The following is a 19,066-nucleotide window of genomic DNA, read 5'->3' as shown; positions in this document are numbered from 1 at the left end:
ATACATACAGTATGATTAGAAGCCTCTTACTTGGGCCCTTCTGTGATGTATTCTACAGTGTTTGTATAGTCATCCCGGTCACCAAGCTATGAGATTGAAGACCTACGGCTGAGAACATGCCACCTCCCTCTGTACATGTGGGTGAGATGCTCCGGGTGCCAGTTCAACTGACGTGGTCAAGTTCAATTTATATCACACTAATGTGTCGGCAGTATTAGACAAAGTGTTTCTATTGACCCCAGGATCAACAGCGCAGGTATAAACAGGCACACATACACACACACACATCTCCCTCAACTACCAGCAAAATGTACACAGTCAATTAATCATCTCAAAACAAGTGATGTATGCTTCAGATACCCTACGAGAAGACAGTCGAAGAGAGAGAGGGAGGAGAAAAAAGAGAGAGGAGGGAAAGGAGAGAGTAGAACACAGAGAGAGAGACCCTAGAGCATGGTACATGTAGCTTTATCCATCTAAACACAAAGGGAGACAAAGTCCCCTCTCTCTTCTGTGCCCTCCGCAGATCCTTAATGGAAGAGACAGATATTACAGACTACCACTAGTGCTTCCACTAGCTGCACCCCGCAGTACTCTGGCTGGTTATAATCTCTGTCCTATATCCATGGTGGTGCAGTACTCTGGCTAGTTATAATCTCCTACCTATATCCATGGTGGTGCAGTACTCTGGCTGTTTATAATCTCTGTCCTATATCCATGGTGGTGCAGTACTCTGGCTGTTTATAATCTCTGTCCTATATCCATGGTGGTGCAGTACTCTGGCTGGTTATAATCTCTGTCCTGTATCCATGGTGGTGCAGTATTCTGGCTGGTTATAATCTCTGTCCTATATCCATGGTGGTGCAGTACTCTGGCTGGTTATAATCTCTGTCCTGTATCCATGGTGGTGCAGTACTCTGGCTGTTTATAATCTCTGTCCTATATCCATGGTGGAGTAGTACTCTGGCTGGTTATAATCTCTGTCCTGTATCCCTGGTGGTGCAGTACTCTGGCTGGTTATAATCTGTGTCCTGTATCCATGGTGGTGCAGTACTCTGGCTGGTTATAATCTCTGTCCTATATCCATGGTGGTGCAGTACTCTGGCTGGTTATAATCTCTGTCCTATATCCATGGTGGTGCAGTACTCTGGAGGGTTATAATCTCTGTCCTGTATCCATGGTGGTGCAGTACTCTGGCTGGTTATAATCTCTGTCCTGTGTCCATGGTGGTGCAGTACGCTGGCTGGTTATAATCTCTGTCCTGTATCCCTGGTGGTGCAGTACTCTGGCTGGTTATAATCTCTGTCCTATATCCATGGTGGTGCAGTACTCTGGCTGGTTGTAGTCTCTGTCCTATATCCATGGTGGTGCAGTACTCTGGCTGGTTATAATCTCTGTCCTGTATCCCTGGTGGTGCAGTACTCTGGCTGGTTGTAATCTCTGTCCTATATCCATGGTGGTGCAGTACTCTGGAGGGTTATAATCTCTGTCCTGTATCCATGGTGGTGCAGTATTCTGGCTGGTTATAATCTCTGTCCTATATCCATGGTGGTGCAGTACTCTGGCTGTTTATAATCTCTGTCCAATATCCATGGTGGTGCAGTACTCTGGCTGGTTATAATCTCTGTCCTATATCCATGGTGATGTAGTACTCTGGCTGGTTATAATCTCGGTCCTGTATCCACGGTGGTGCAGTACTCTGGCTGGTTGTAGTCTCTGTCCTATTTCCATGGTGGTGCAGTACTCTGGCTGGTTATAATCTCTGTCCTGTATCCCTGGTGGTGCAGTACTCTGGCTGGTTATAATCTCTGTCCTATATCCATGGTGGTGCAGTACTCTGGCTGGTTATAATCTCTGTCCTGTATCGATGGTGCTGCGGTACTTTGGCTGGTTATAATCTCTGTCCTATATCCATGGTGGTGCAGTACTCTGGCTGGTTATAATCTCTGTCCTGTATCCATGGTGGTGCAGTACTCTGGCTGGTTATAATCTCTGTCCTATATCCATGGTGGTGCAGTACTCTGGCTGGTTATAATCTCTGTCCTATATCCATGGTGGTGCAGTACTCTGGCTGGTCATAATCTCTGTCCTGTATCCATGGTGGTGCAGTACTCTGGCTGGTTATAATTTCTGTCTTGTATCGATGGTGCTGCGGTACTTTGGCTTGTTATAATCTCTGTCCTATATCCATGGTGATGCAGTACTCTGGCTGGTTATAATCTCTGTCCTGTATCCATGGTGGTGCAGTACTCTGGCTGGTTGTAGTCTCTGTCCTATATCCATGGTGGTGCAGTACTCTGGCTGGTAAAATCTCTGTCCTATATCCATGGTGGTGCAGTACTCTGGCTGGTTATAATCTCTGTCCTGTATCCATGGTGGTGCAGTACTCTGGCTGGTTATAATCTCTGTCCTATATCCATGGTGGTGCAGTACTCTGGCTAGTTATAATCTCTGTCCTATATCCATGGTGGTGCAGTACTCTGGCTGTTTATAATCTCTGTCCTATATCCATGGTGGTGCAGTACTCTGGCTGTTTATAATCTCTGTCCTGTATCGATGGTGCTGCGGTACTTTGGCTGGTTATAATCTCTGTCCTGTATACATGGTGGTGCAGTACTCTGGCTGGTTATAATCTCTGTCCTATATCCATGGTGGTGCAGTACTCTGGCTGGTTGTAGTCTCTGTCCTATATCCATGGTGGTGCAGTACTCTGGCTGGTTATCATCTCTGTCCTGTATCCCCGGTGGTGCAGTACTCTGGCTTGTTATAATCTCTGCCCTGTTTCCATGTTGGTGCAGTACTCTGGCTGGTTATAATCTCTGTCCTATATCCATGGTGGTGCAGTACTCTGGCTGTTTATGATCTCTGTCCTATATCCATGGTGGTGCAGTACTCTGGCTGTTTATAATCTCTGTCCTATTTCCATGGTGGTGCAGTAGTCTGGCTGGTTATAATCTCTGTCCTGTATCCCTGGTGGTGCAGTACTCTGGCTGGTTATAATCTTTGTCCTATATCCATGGTGGTGCAGTACTCTGGCTGGTTATAGTCCCTGTCCTATATCCATGGTGGTGCAGTACTCTGGCTGGTTATAATCTCTGTCCTGTATCGATGGTGCTGCGGTACTTTGGCTGGTTATAATCTCTGTCCTGTGTCCAGGGTCGTGCAGTACTCTGGCTGGTTTTAATCCCTGTCCTGTATCGATGGTGCTGCGGTACTTTGGCTGGTTATAATCTCTGTCCTATATCCATGGTGATGCAGTACTCTGGTTGGTTATAATCTCTGTCCTGTATCCATGGTGGTGCAGTACTCTGGCTGGTCATAGTCCCTGTCCTGTATCGATGGTGCTGCGGTACTTTGGCTGGTTATAATCTCTGTCCTGTATCCATGGTGACGCAGTACTCTGGCTGGTTTTAATCCCTGTCCTGTATCGATGGTGCTGCGGTACTTTGGCTGGTTATAATCTCTGTCCTATATCTATGGTGATGCAGTACTCTGGCTGGTTATAATCTCTGTCCTATATCCATGGTGGTGCAGTATTCTGGCTGGTTATAATCTCTGTCCTATATCCATGGTGGTGCAGTACTCTGGCTGGTTGTAATCTCTGTCCTATATCCATGGTGGTGCAGTATTCTGGCTGGTTATAATCTCTGTCCTATATCCATGGTGGTGCAGTACTCTGGCTGGTTATAATCTCTGTCCTGTGTCCAGGGTCGTGCAGTACTCTGGCTGGTTTTAATCCCTGTCCTGTATCGATGGTGCTGCGGTACTTTGGCTGGTTATAATCTCTGTCCTATATCCATGGTGATGCAGTACTCTGGTTGGTTATAATCTCTGTCCTGTATCCATGGTGGTGCAGTACTCTGGCTGGTCATAGTCCCTGTCCTGTATCGATGGTGCTGCGGTACTTTGGCTGGTTATAATCTCTGTCCTGTATCCATGGTGACGCAGTACTCTGGCTGGTTTTAATCCCTGTCCTGTATCGATGGTGCTGCGGTACTTTGGCTGGTTATAATCTCTGTCCTATATCTATGGTGATGCAGTACTCTGGCTGGTTATAATCTCTGTCCTATATCCATGGTGGTGCAGTATTCTGGCTGGTTATAATCTCTGTCCTATATCCATGGTGGTGCAGTACTCTGGCTGGTTGTAATCTCTGTCCTATATCCATGGTGGTGCAGTATTCTGGCTGGTTATAATCTCTGTCCTATATCCATGGTGGTGCAGTACTCTGGCTGGTTATAATCTCTGTCCTGTATCCATGGTGATGCAGTACTCTGGCTGGTTATAATCCCTGTCCTGTATCCATGGCGCTGCAGTACTTTGGCTGGTTGTAGTCTCTGTCCTGACCTACATGTCCGATGTCATCACATAGCACTAAACCGTATAACCCACATGTCTGATATCATCACTAATCCTAACCATGGACGGATTTTCCATCAATGTGGTCATTTGATTTAATTAGTGTAACTTGTACTGTATAGGATATGTTATTTAAGCAATTACACCCAAGGGGTGTGTGGTATATAGCCAATATACCAATATATGCCTTATTGCTGTTATAAATGGGTTACCAACGTAATTAGAGCATTAAAAAGAAATGGTTTATCATACCAGTGGTATACTGTCTGATATACCACGGCTGTCAGCCAATCAGCATTCAGGGCTCAAACCACCCTGTTTATAATGACTTATAGAACACTGACAAATCTACAAATCGCGCGTTGAGAAATGATGTCGCAAAAACAACAATCTATTGAGGAGGTGAATAGCGTCAGTGAATGTTGCGTTTGATTAGAAGTTGAAAGGACTATTCCTCTGTATATACGGATGCTGGCATTACTAAAGGAAGACCACATACCGTGATGTGACACAAGAGACAGACCAACACGGTTAAAGTTCCATTTCACCCCATTCATTATTGGTTTTGGCTGCAAGGCAATGTGGACCCATTACTGGCTGCATTGACCACATCAGTGGAGAGGGTCAGGCCATATTTTCCATTAGGGGCTGGGATTGTTGGTGTGGATTATGGGGCTGTGGGGGCACAGAGGGGAAGGGGAGGCTTTTAGAAGGGGAGGGGAGAGGAAGCAGCCCGGCAGAGGAGGTCTGTTGTTTTGACTGAGACAGAAAGAAGTGCCTTGCACTCTTATCCCCACGGGCGTGTAATGCTGGTCATTGGGATGAAAAGATGGTCAAAGATTACACGACTCTATTCTATGATCAAAACTGGACATCAGGGCCCAGTTTTTCAAAAGCGATGCGCAGAAATATAAAATGCCTAGAAACAGAATGAATAGAGCGGGAGTCCCCATTCAAGTCAATGATACGTCCGTCCTATTCATTCTATTTCTATGCATTTAATCCTATCCAATAGGCAAAATCCAGATCACTTTAGAAAAACTGGGCCCTTGTTAAACTTGTTAAAGCACCATTCTGCCTGGCTGTAAAGTGTGTTGTAAGACAAATCTTATTCAGTGTCTGTTTGTTAGGTACTGTAGACAATGCATGGGACCAAGGGCATGTGGCTTGTGGCTTCTCCGCAATCAATAATGACATTTTTAATGATCATGCAGCCCAGGATACGTCAGTTGGTTGCATAAAAAGTATTGATTTAAAATGTTCATTGGGTCAGGGGAAGTGCTTAGATAATCACTTCCACAAAAGTCCCTTTGTGAAACACACACACACACGCAAACGCACACACACACACACACACACACACACACACACACACACACACACACACACACACACACACACACACACACACACACACACACACACATAGACACATAGACACATAGACACATAGACACATAGACACACTCACACAACACTCGTTATTTGGTACCTTAGTGAGGTCAGCCCCGCCTCCTTCAGTCACCACGTCAACAATCACTAGCGGGATCGGCTGTTCCTCCTGATCCCTCTCTCCCTCGCTCCCTCTCTTCTTCACGCCCTTCTGCCTCCATCAGGCCTGCCTGTACCTGACAGGGGACTGGGGAGGCTATGGGGAGGGTGCTTCTCCCACGAGGGCTAGTCTGGGTTGGGCTGGGCTGGGCTGGTCACCTTGCTGGAGGCTATGAGGGAAAGTTTACATATAGAAGCAGGCCAGCCAGCCCATACCTCAGAGTGTCCGTTGTCCTCCATGTTTGTCTGGTCCCAAACTGAACCTCCATCTCCTCCTCTGGAACTTTCCCTTCATCTGAACCGGTAAGATACTGTATACTGCCTGACCATATGAATACTACTAGGTAAAGAGGCCTTCTACAAGACTCACTCTGGACCTTTTGCATGGACTTGAGATGTAAATATCCTTGCCATCTCAAGTGCATAACTAGTATGTGTGGATGCTATCGGGGTTTGTATATGTTTATTGCAAAACATGCACTGTGACTGCCTTGGGATATGGAGGAATACATTGGCCACGTCCCAATACTCTCAAATGTATTTCTTTCCTTATGTCCTTTCCTTCATGAGCACTGATAGGTGCAACGACTGGGACAGGTTTCCCAGTTCCACAATATCACTTTCACCTATCAAGTCCTTTCAGATCAGTGGGCCCTAAGGAAAGGAGACAAGGAGAGGACGCTGTCTAAAACTATAGGGACAAGGCCTTACATGGTAATAACTTGAGGAAAAATGGTAAAGTTCAAGTCTGTGTCTGTGGGGCTTCCATCATGTACTCTTGGTTTTGAAGGAGAGCCAACAGCGTTATTTGAATATAAAGCAGATTCCCTGTGACACTATGCCTCTCTCAGCCTCTTGTGATTCAATGTGGAGCAAATTTAATGCTCTATTTGTGGTATTCTCCCATGGGCCAATCGACAGGCGGGGCGGTAGGGCGGCTGTGGGGATCATTCTGTGTTTTTGGGGGGATAGATAGATAGATAGATAGATAGATAGATAGATAGATAGATAGATAGATAGATAGATAGACATTGAGTGTTTAAGAGGACATATATAAACCGAGATATGCTTCTTGCTTCCCTCTGAACAATTCAAATTTAGGTGGGACACACTCCTCATTGTTTGTGTTGCCCCTAATCCAATGCCTGTACCCCCGTAGCCCACATCGCCCCCCTTAAACCCTCCACCCCCTAAACCCTACATTCTGTCTGTGCTGCTGGGGTCCCTGCACAACTGTCCATCTGACACCGGGTTGGATTTTAGCTGGATTGGATAATCTGGACGGGATGCCTCTAAAGCTCCCTGTAATTCCACAAACACTCACACACACACGCAGATTAAAAGCCAGCCGGGAGGAGCCAGGTTGGTTCGAGGGCGGCTGGATCTTACGACAGACATGTGATGTGGGGTCTGGGCTTTGATCTCTGCATCGCCATCTCTCTACCAGCCTCATCCTCCAGGGCACACAGACCACCACCCCAACCCACAAACCAACCACTAACCCTGGTAGTCCCTTGTCACAGACCACCACTCCAACCCACAAACCAACCACTAACCCTGGTAGTCCCTTGTCACAGACCACCACCCCAACCCACAAACCAACCACTAACCCTGGTAGTCCCTTGTCACAGACGTTGGGGGTCTGTGGGTTTGTGCTGGCGTTCCGTGGCGGTTGTTGTATCTGAAAATACTTTGGGTGTTGTGTTCATGATCAGCAAGAGAAGAAGGTGGTGGGTTGGTGGGTTGGTGAGTTGGTGAGTTGGTGAGTTGGTGGGTTGGTGAGTTGGTGAGTTGGTGAGTTGGTGGGTTGGTGAGTTGGTGAGTTGGTGGGTTGGTGAGTTGGTGGGTTGGTGGGTTGGTGAGTTGGTGAGTTGGTGGGTTGGTGAGTTGGTGGGTTGGTGAGTTGGTGGGTTGGTGAGTTGGTGAGTTGGTGGGTTGGTGGGTTGGTGAGTTGGTGAGTTGGTGGGTTGGTGAGTTGGTGAGTTGGTGGGTTGGTGGGTTGGTGGGTTGGTGAGTTGGTGGGTTGGTGAGTTGGAACAATTGACCTACAGGACAGGCGAGTGCCTGGGGGTGGCTATGCAGACTTTGACACCCCGCCTCTGTATGCCCCAATGCCCCAATGCCAGTGTGCCTCACTAGTGTGCCTCCCTTTGTTTTCTGTTTGGGGGTCGGGGAGGGGGGGATGGTGACCCCATCCCGCCTCATCATACAGCCTATTTACAGTAGACCACAACATCGTCAGTGTAGTCAGGGTATCACACTGCCACAAATTGTTCGGCTAGGATGCAAGGCTGTTTCATTTCGTCATTTTATTTACAGAGGGGTCACGGGTTCTCTGTCTCGCCCATGTGATTTGGCCTTTCCAACCAATCAGATATCCCGATCCAGACTGGGCATAGCAAAGGGGAGAGGGAAAAAAATCATTTTCATTCTGTGTTTTTTTAATCTTTTGCGAAACGTCGAAAGTGGTCGCCATCTGTTTAACGCTGCACGAAGGTAATACCTATTTTTCAGCTTCTAGATCAGGTTTGAGGAAGGCCTCTGATGAGTCCAATGGTCATATTGTTACTATTCAAATATGCATTTATTTTTATAAACATATATGGTGGAAATGTAAAATAGTGCAATTGACTGTATCATATGTACGTACAGTAGGCTAGTGTTAGACCATGTGTAAAAAAGGCTTCATGGGTAGTCTCCTGGCTTTAAACTGGCAGCAGGAGATATTGGCCAATGTTGAGTTGGGAAATGTCTTCAATAATTAATGAATGTCTGTAGAGTTATCGTTAAGTGGCGCGGGAACAGCAGCCGTTGACATGTTGCGAGTTTATTATCTCACTCCCATCGTTATTTGAAACCCCTTTGTTTTGTAATACAGTGGACATCGATCTGACTCCATTGTTTTAGCCGTTGCTCTTAGTGTGTCCTTCATTAGGCAAATACAAAGGGTGACCCCATGTGTGTGCTGTGAAAGTATTTCTGTATTCCCTTGAGAATCGCCGGTTAGCTTGTTGGTTGGTTGGACCCCTTGTGGTCCCTCCATGTTCCCTGCTATTGACTCACCCTTGTGATCGTATACATTGGGGCTAATTGTTTAATGGAATTATCAGTTAATTGTTCCTTTAAGGTGGGTTCTAATGACATTGTGATGTTTTGCAGATCAGAAGTGGCGTCGTTCTATTGCGATAGGTTCCGCTGACCTTGTCCACACTGAATGGTAACAGAACCTGATAGCCCATGAGATGGATGTATCTAATCCTCACGACCATTATCCCAATCATCCTCACTATCAAATTAGCTCTCTTGATGGTGTTCTTGGTCTGTAGGAACAGTCAGCGTGTCATTTGGCATTATCACTAATTCATGTGAACCGTGGGATTGAACTAAGGAAGCGCCAAATCGTTGGAATGTACCTTTCCTCCGTAATGGTTAGGACAGGTTTAAAAAGATCACATAATTGTTCAAATATTGCATAATCGACATTTCAAATAACAATACCGAAGGCTGGCACTATTTTCTGTTGTTGAAATGATCAAATTAATATTTGTATTGGAATTTAGAAAACTAAATATCATTGTAATCTATCAAGGAAGTAAAAATACTACGATCAAAAATGATATTATAGAATTTCAAAATGATAAAAAAAGATGTGTTTACACTCGACCCATTTAACGTGACTGTGATCTGTAAATCCATGCATGCTCATTCAGAGGAGCCTTGACTTAGTGACAAGCTGTGATCTCATGTACATTTGTGGGGAATCTAAGATGGCCGACCGCACGCTCTTCTTTTACCACCACAGCCACAGTACAACATGGTAATGCTACAACGCAAAACGGGGTCTACATTCTCTATCCCGTCGTAGGCAATGGCACATTTTACAACCCCATTTTGTGATTGGATTCTAATTAGGGGACAGTGACAAGTGTTTTTGGGGCCACCCATGCCCCATCCCTCTCTTCTCTCCAGTGTCGCCTGGCCTGGTGAGGGCACTACTCAGTGCGAGGGAGTGAGTGGTCGCCCCTGTTTTGACTGTGATGTAGGCTGAGGTCTCAGCGCAGGGGCGGCTGATCTAGAGTGACAGCTCTAGAGTGTACTGTCACAGCCGGGTAGAGGAGAGGAAGGCCGTTCGCTCAGCACCACAGACGCCCCCTCCCCCTCCCCAGCCCCCTTCTCCCCCCTCCAATCACACTGCAACAAAAGCCTAGTTAGCGTCAGATGAGACCAGAGCTGCTGCTCACATCTCAGTGTCCTGCATCTACAACACATTCTATTCTATTCTATTCTATATTCATTGTCCCCCATGTAAGAGTTTCTTTTTCAAAGGAAGATCTGACAACTTGGGTGGGTGCAATTCTGTCTCTGGCCACTTCGGTACAACAAGTATATTTGGTTATTTTATTTTCCAACAGCAACACAAGTTCAACTTGAATATTTAATATCAACATGTACTTCTCTGCTGTCCACTGTGGCCCTTACTTACTGACAGCAGGGCATTTTGAATCCAGCATTCCAATCTATTAGAAGTAGAATGGTGATTTTAGTGACAGGCTCAGTCATGCAGGAGACGGTTCTGCCTGAGTCATGAAGGTAGATGGAGTTCTTCATATGGGGTTTCCTTCTGTGACGTCCTCATGGTATTGGGGTTACATGGGACATCCTTAAGGCTCAACATAGGCCGTCTAAAAGGTTAGAGGTGAGAGGTCAACGGTGATTGACGGGGCATATCGGTGCTATTTGAGGGTGCTGACTTGCTTTTAGTGAGTAGTTCACTGCAGCTATTTTCCTAATGAAAAGTCTGTTTAGTGCGTTCAGAATGTAGAATGGACTGGATCCCCTGGCTGACATTTCTCTTGGCTCCTCATAACAGATTACAATGCTGCGTCACTCATCTCTTATCTTTGCCAGCAAACGTGGCCAGCCAAAGAGAATACAGCTACGATTTGTGTGCCATCCGTAACATATGTATTCCCTTTTCTAGTTTGCTTGTGTGTTAACGCATGCTCTATTAATTACACTATGATTGAGTTCAAAGGTCATTTGCAGAATCAGGGTTATTCTCAATTAGAGTCGGAGCAGGCAAACATACAGAGTATATGAATGTGGGGTGCACTGCTTGTGAAGAGCCAACGTCTTGAGTCACCCTCAGTTTAGTGGTCTCCCTCTCTACTGCTTTGGTTCACAAGGGTATGCTTATGGAGGGTTTATATCAAAATCATAACGACATATCTCTAGCTCGGTGGATTAAAATGGAACAGATGACGGGGCTTTGGCCTAGATCATACTGCAAGTTCTGTCCTCCCTTTTCCCATTCCTCCAGATCTCAGTCTTTTTCTCACGTGCCCTGTAAGAGCCTTTGGCTTGATGTTTCATATAATCAGTCTCTGACTTTATGGAGATTTTCAAACAAAACACATTTTCCAACACAATCTCCAATCTCTAATAAGGAAATCTTAAAGATGCTGATTGCATGTTCTCTTTGGTCTAAGCTTGAGCAAGCATAGAGTACACACATGCACATGCACCAACTCACACACAGCTGACCGGAAGCAGGGAAGGGCAGAGGTGAGGCCGGATAAGGTGAGGCAACACTACAGAGAAAATTGCTGGCTCATTTCTACAGTGCATGATAAGACTGCAGTGCTGATCCACTTCCAGTCAGTGCGTTCCTTTCTTTTGCCCAGCACTAATCAAGGCATCTGGGCGGCCTCTGTCTGTCAGTCACCCAATTCTCCCAAATACCTTTCTCTCCATTTCTTCTTTCCTTCCTGACTGCTGACAGAATCATTTCAGGTGATCAGTGATGGCGTCACTTCTATTTAAGTCTCACCTGTCTCAGTGGAGGGGGCCGTGACTGTACTCACTCAGAGCTCTCTCCTGCCCACCCTCTTCAGATACTGAAGACAGCTATCTTTTCATATTTAGTCAAGTGTTCTCGGTCACTCACAGTCCAGTGGTTCTACATAAGAGGAGGCATCCTCCATTGTTAGCTCTACATTAAAGAGCCAAGGAATGAAAAGAAAGACAGGCAGATGTAAAGCTTCTTCTCCGGGAGTGATGCTGCAGCCTGCTGTATTTTCTGCACTGGGCTGAGGGCAGGCAGGGCAGCAGACGAAGGGAGGGATGAAAGAACAGGAAGAGCCATTTTGTGCGCGGTGTTGTCCACCCGAGCGTAAAGCGTGATTAATTCAATAGCAGAGCACCATAGAGGAGGAGGCCAGCAGCTCTGCAGCTCAACATAGCTCTCTCTGACCCACTTACTAACTACATCAGATGTCACGAGAAATACTGCTCTCTCTCTCTCTCTACCTCTCTACCACTTTCTCTCACTATCTCTCTACCTCTCTCTCTCTCTACCTCTACCTCTACCTCTACCACTCTACCTCTCTCTCTCTCTCCCTCTACCTCTTTATCTCTCTCTCTCCCTCTACCTCTTTATCTCTCCATCTCTCTTTTTCTCTCTATCTCCCATTTTCTTTATTTCCAACTTGTTGATGTAATAACTCTGTTAACAGAGAGGATTGAGACATATACACATACAACACATACATTGTCCAGAGCACTGAAAATACACTTGAAAACACTATTGGTCAAATGCAGACAATTGGTTTTGATAATGTAGTGTTCGGTCGGACGCATCTATTAACCTTCACTCTGTTGCCTCACTCTTGAATACAGTGGTATTGTGTCCTGAATTGCATACCCTACTAATAGATTCTAATACATAACTGATTGCGCTCAGATTCAAATGTGAACGGTTTGGGATTAAATTAAATATCATTCAACCAAGGGACACAATAGGCACATTTGAAGATAAAACAGGATTTTTAATTTTAAATGTCTTTTTTTATGCTGCCGCTGTCTCAAATAGAGTTCCGTCTGAGAATGGTGCCTAATATTTAGCTCTTGAAATAAAAAGCAAGTTGACTGGAAGGCATGGATGGGGCATGGATGAATCATGAGTCTGTGACCTAATTCTATTCTGCTGCAGTGGATGAGGGAGAAGGTGGTGGATGGTAGGAGAGCTATTCAAACACACCACCAGGCACACGTGAGAAAACACATTCTCATTTCAGCCACACATGACGGCTCTCAGGAGGTGTGGACCCGATTGGAGTCTATATGATTTGTTTTCTGCATGCCGCCTTTTGAAGAATTCTTCAAATACTCAACCCAATTCGAAGGCATTTCCATCACCAGGTATGCCTTCACAAAGACCAGAAGTGGTAGCTACATATACACCAGTATTTTTATTACAATACCACAGAGAGTGGTTACATCCTCTTTGATTTGATTTGATTTGAGTATCACCAAAATACCACAAATAACCCCGGTAACCCCTGGCTCCAGCAGTCCATTGTGCTACGGTCCCAGCCAGCCTACCACTCCCCCCTGCACTTGGTTTTAGTGGGTTTATTTCTGTCCCTGCCCAGGCCCTGTGGCAGACCTGCACCACTGGCCTGGCTCTTAAACCCAGATTAAGGCTTTTTATGTAATCTGACCTCTGGGAGATTGGAGAGAGACAGCTGGTTGCAGAACCCTTTCCTCCCTTATCTCAGAGACCTCCCGTGGCCTCCCACTCTCTCCGTTTGGCCTCTCATACAACCTCTGGTTCTCGCTCTTTCTTTCTACAACGGGTTGGTCAAAACAAGCATTGTGATTGGTTGAGACGTGTTCTAAGCCATACACAAAAAAAAACAGTTTGGCAGGGGTAAGCCTATGACGTAAAAATGGGCATCTTGTTTTCTGTTCCATCTGAGAAATCTCTACGCATCTCGTGTCTCATCAGCCCAGCCAGCTAATTCATTAACTTGGTTTCCACGGTAAAAAAGCATCTTGACATTTTCCCCCCATGTTTCTAGCCTAACATTTGGGTTTTATAACAACAGGAGTTTGTCCAAACATCGCTGTCTGTCTCTTGACATTTGCAACATTGTTTCAATATTGAAATTCGATCTCAACTGTCCTATTAAGAATGAATGTGTCAGGACGGACATATTTTTTCAGCCAGTCGTAATCAAACATCGTTTTTATGGATATATACAAAGAAATTGAATGCAGCAACATTGCTGTTATTCTAGCTGCATGGTTTGACGTGACTGTGTTAGCTGTAGTTGGCTAGCAAGCAATGGATAAGAACGTTGCCAGCCATCATGGCAACGGAACATTTAGAATGAACAACTTCCCATTCTATATCCATAGATCTAGAACGGGAAATATTTTCTCAGCCAGTCGAAATCATGAATCAGTATCCTTTGTATGGATATAAATAAATAAAAAGGTCAAACAACATTAAATGGAGCTCCTCATTTAGTTCTGGGTTCAGGGATTATGGCCTTCCCTGTCCCTATACTTTTATGATGTACAGGTAGAGGATCTTAATTTGATCACCCTTTTGTTGCTCAGAATTTTGCTGCACCGCAGGAAATGCGGATGAGTTTCGTAATTCACATGAATTCACTGAAAACCAACACCAACACACAGTTATATTAACACTATTGCACTTTTCATGTAGGCTACTTTTGGCCAGCTAATAGCCTAACCACGGATCAAGCAACATTATGGAGTAAACATTCAAATCCTGTTGCTGCAGGATTCTTTTGCTGCGACAATATAGGTCAAATTAAGATCCCAGAGTTAAAGATTGTCCTCCAGAGTTAAAGCACTGTCTGCCACTCACAGTCTATAAAACTCGTCCTGTCTGAACAGAACACGAATGGTATTCATGAGCAGGTTCATTCAAAGATGATCAATGTTATCCAGTGGTAGTTTGGTACCTCTGTTTCCAGTGGGCCTAATATTGAGTGGTCGTGTCTCATCCCTCTTGTCTTGCAGGTGACTGGTTGGCTGGCTGTGGCATCACACTCTCATTGGCCCTGGGACTCCTCTTCTACGTGACCACACCCCTTCCTTCACATCCAATCCCAACATGGAACCACCCAAGGTGCAGCAGCCAGGCGAAGGAGGCCTCAACGTCACCCTCACCATCAGGCTTCTGATGCACGGCAAGGTACAGTATACACCGCCTGGGTTCCAATACTCTCATATGGCTTACTTTCCTTATCTCCTTTCCTTCAAGACCACCGTTGGCTGAATGGGCTGGATAGGTTACTGTATATCAAGTGTTTTTAGATCTGTGGTTGTGAGGGAGACGAGGAGAGGTCGCTTTTCAAGGTTTTTGGGATAGTCTCTGTCATGTATTGAGTTGGACGTTGATGCTAACTGTTGTTGAACCTCTGTTTCTTTGCAGGAGGTTGGAAGCATCATTGGAAAGGTAACTATCATGTTCATAAACACATCACAATCGTATGAATATTACAAAACTGTTTCAAGACGAGTACATTTTTTTAATGTGACATCTCTCTGATATTTTAACTGTTGTCTGTCTGCTGTCTGTTTCTTGTCTGTCTGCTGTCTGTCTTTTCAGAAAGGAGAGACAGTGAAGAAGATGCGTGAAGAGGTAAGTGCAGTATGTATCCCATAATGCACCTTACCCAGTTTAAGAATGGATATTAAATGGATAGTATTCCATTAAGTACTTCATGATCTACTTTATTTATCTGACTGTGTCTACTGTTTGACCCGCAGAGCGGTGCACGCATCAACATCTCTGAGGGAAACTGCCCAGAGCGGATAGTTACCATCACCGGACCCACAGATGCCATCTTCAAGGCCTTCGCCATGATCGCATACAAGTTTGAAGAGGTATCTAGCATACATACATCTCCTCTTGGTCGTGGTTCATTCTACAATGGCTGTTTTTACAATTCTGTTACACCAGGTATTTTAATACAATACTATTATGCTGATATGATCTTTATGGTTTCTTCCCAGGATATAATCAACTCTATGAGCAACAGTCCAGCCACCAGCAAGCCTCCTGTCACCCTGCGTCTGGTTGTCCCAGCCAGCCAATGTGGCTCCCTCATAGGGAAAGGAGGCTCCAAAATCAAAGAAATGAGAGAGGTAAAGAAGGGCATAATTAGTGATAAGGATTGATTGAATTTACTTGACAATTTATTAGTTAGTTAATGATTAATTGGCAAAAAAAAATCACATTTAGCCATTACATTTTAATTAGTAGTTTGTTTAGGAATCGTTCCTTTCCGGCTTGAGAACCAGCTATTTTTCATTGCACCTTACACAGTACACATGCTCAATAACAGTCTTCCCACTTCAGTCCACAGGTGCTCAGGTACAGGTCGCAGGGGACATGCTGCCCAACTCCACTGAACGAGCAGTCACCATCTCAGGAGCCCCGGAAGCCATTATCCAGTGTGTCAAGCAGATCTGTGTTGTCATGCTAGAGGTAGAGTGTGGAGGGATGAAGGAGGAGGGTCAGTCCTCCCGGGAATACACAGGAAAAATACATTCACACAGACCTTAGGAATCAGCTAGAATGTACAACGTGGATGTACAATTGTTTTTACCGTCTCAAACATCTAAGGAAGGAATTAGGATCTTGGTCAGTATAGACCATGGGACTAAATGATTATAACAATGTTGTAGATGATGGCTTCCCAGGTTGCAATGATATAGCCGACCTATGAGGTAAAATCATGTGATTCCAGTTGTCAGTGTGCTCTTAGACACAACACCTATTTCATGTCACTGCATGCATCCACAGTAAAGAACAATAGTGTGATGTAGTGAGTGTCACAGACTGTCTTCTCCCAAGGCACTTTCCCTCAGTCTACAAAACCTCTTCCTGTCTGCTCCTCTTTTTCTCTCTCTGTCTCTCTCTGTCTCTCTCTGTCTCTCTCTCTCTGTCTCTCTCTCTCTGTCTCTCTCTGTCTCTCTCTCTCTGTCTCTCTCTCTCTGTCTCTCTCTCTCTCTCTCTCTCTGTCTCTCTCTGTCTATGTCTCTCTCTCTCTCTCTCTCTCTCTCTCTCTGTCTCTCTCTCTCTGTCAATCTCTCTCTGTCTCTCTCTGTCTCTCTGTCTCTCTCTTTCTGTCTCTCTCTCTCTGTCTCTCTGTCTCTGTCTGTCTGTCTGTCTGTCTCTCTCTCTCTCTCTGTCTCTCTGTCTTTCTCCCATGCTCTCTCTCTCTCTCTCTCTCTCTCTGTCTCTCGCTCTGTGTCTCTGTATCTCTGTCTCTCTCTGTTGCTCTCTCTTTGTCTCTCACGCTCTCTCTGTCTCTGTCTTTCTCTCTCTGTCTCTCTATCTATCTCTTTACTGTATCCCTCATCCCACTGCTCTAACACTCTCTCTACCCCTCTTCCCCTCTCCTCCCTCTCCTCAGTCCCCACCGAAAGGTGCCACTATCCCCTACCGCCCCAAGCCTGCCTCCACCCCCATCATTTTTTCAGGTGGCCAGGTAAGAGCCGACCCGCTGGGGGCCTCCACTGCCAACCTCAGCCTCTTACTGCAGCACCAGCCACTGCCTGTTAGTGTCACTTCCAGGTTTTATCACTCATCTCCTCACCACTGCCACTGCCTCTGCTAGCATGATATCATCACCACCATCATCACCACCACTACCACCATCAGAACTGGGCTAGCTGCCATTTCAGCACCAGTTGACTCAGGACTTGATCCTAAACATGATCCAAAAATATGTTGGATGTTGGATGGAGTTGCTGTGCTTGCTGGTGTTGTAATGGAATTCAGCCCAATGCTGACCCCATTATCACGCTGTGAACCCCGATGAGCACACATCAATTAGGTCCAATCACATTCCCCTGACAGTGGGTCCTCGACTCCTTCCTCCAATCACATCTCTCCCCAGCCCTCACCGTAGCCACTCCCACCTGGCTGTTCTCAGCCAGTGAAGTTAACCTGAACCTGATTGATGTGAGGGGTGAAGAACTAGAGAGGGAGTCTAGAGGACAATGGAGGAGCTTGCAATATGATTAAAGAGAGCAGTTATTATTACTACCACATTCCTTTCCTAAAAAATAAATCAAATGGCCCTACTACCCAAGAAATGATCAGTAACATGTTTAGTACATCAGCAAAGTATTCGTGTGCAAGCTCCCATTGTTTATCCAACTCCCTCCAACAGATATTATATCACATTTATTTATGAATAATTGCCTGTAATATGACATTATGACATTATCTCAAGTTTCACAAATGGTGACTTGCAAAAAATGGAGCCACATAAGTGGTCAGAGACTGAAGTAGACCTCAGTACAAGGGATATGATATCTGAATTGTTTTTCAAGTTTGCTCATATATCTTTTTTTGCTAGCATTGTATGTTTAATTTTGACATGAATTTAACTTGATTGCCATAAAAGATAATACTAAGACAGGGTTGGGGTCTGTTCCATTTAAATTCTAGTCAATTGAGGAAGTACACTGAAATTCTAATTCTAATTCTCTTAAATGCTTTTCAATGAGGAAATGTGGAATTGGAATTTGGTTTACTTTCTGCATTGACTGGATTTGAAATGGAATTTGCCCAACCCTGCTAAGAGAATACTGAAAGAGTTATCAAGTGACTAGAATCAGTGAATATGATAGATGTGGGGTCACGAATGTAGACCACTACCGCCCCTAGTGGAGGTATAGTGGAAGTACATGGACTTTCCCAAACTCGGTTCCCAGGACCCCAAGGGGTGCACACAGCTGATTCAAGAAATCAACTAATCACCCAGCTTTGATCATTTGAATCAGTTGTGTAGTGTTATGGCAACAAACAAAAAAAGTTCATTCCTTGGGGCCCGAGGACCGAGTTTGGGAAACTCTGATTTAGCCACTTCCATCAGCAGATTCTAATAGCGTTGTATGTTTCTCCCTCCTCTCTTTCCAGGCGTACACCATTCAGGGACAATACGCCATCCCTCACCCTGACGTGAGTTCTAATTCCATGAGGCAGTCTTCTCTCTACTCTCTACTCTCTCTGTGTCCAATCCTATTAATATTAACCCATAATATTAATACTACCAATTCTGAAAAGTAATTTCTGTCTCTTTCAAATCTGAAATTACTCACAACCTCTGTCCTTCGTTTGGAGCCAAACTTCATAGGACTTGGCCTGTAGGAAAACTAGCAGAGGGACACAGAAAGAAAACAATTATTTCCTTATCACCCAGAATAATAAGGATACCGGTTGCTCAAGTGAGGAATGTGAAAGTTAAGTGCAGTATTTCTTCAGAGAGGAGGAGGTCAATTTCAAGGAATACCGCAGCGTAGTCAAACGGACATGGTATGT

The 19,066-nt window shown here is 45.1% G+C and overlaps 1 protein-coding gene across 23 annotated transcripts in view; it reads left to right on the top strand.

Annotated features, from left to right (window-relative positions):
• Positions 1–19,066, top strand: part of LOC109887845 (poly(rC)-binding protein 3-like) — a 36,115-nt gene that overhangs the window by 12,588 nt on the left and 4,461 nt on the right. For 8 of the 23 annotated variants that reach the window (XR_004203472.1, XM_031792791.1, XM_031792790.1 and 5 more), the window contains 8 exons: positions 14,746–14,920; positions 15,161–15,184; positions 15,338–15,379; positions 15,499–15,615; positions 15,745–15,876; positions 16,091–16,219; positions 17,151–17,294; positions 18,665–18,706. Coding sequence is in view for 22 of the 23 variants with exons in the window: in XM_031792791.1 (XP_031648651.1) it covers positions 14,840–14,920; positions 15,161–15,184; positions 15,338–15,379; positions 15,499–15,615; positions 15,745–15,876; positions 16,091–16,219; positions 17,151–17,294; positions 18,665–18,706 (711 nt within the window). In the remaining variant the exon portion in view is untranslated. Of the gene's footprint in view, positions 1–8,296; positions 8,407–14,745; positions 14,921–15,160; positions 15,185–15,337; positions 15,380–15,498; positions 15,616–15,744; positions 15,877–16,090; positions 16,220–17,150; positions 17,295–18,664; positions 18,707–19,066 lie in introns of those variants that run through there. The other 15 variants (XM_031792800.1, XM_031792799.1, XM_031792797.1 and 12 more) reach the window with 5 other exon arrangements.

The sequence above is a fragment of the Oncorhynchus kisutch genome, linkage group LG16 (assembly GCF_002021735.2).
Source record: "Oncorhynchus kisutch isolate 150728-3 linkage group LG16, Okis_V2, whole genome shotgun sequence".
In the NCBI taxonomy this organism is placed as follows: Eukaryota; Metazoa; Chordata; class Actinopteri; order Salmoniformes; family Salmonidae; genus Oncorhynchus; species Oncorhynchus kisutch.
This window is presented reverse-complemented; position numbering and strand designations above follow the sequence as displayed.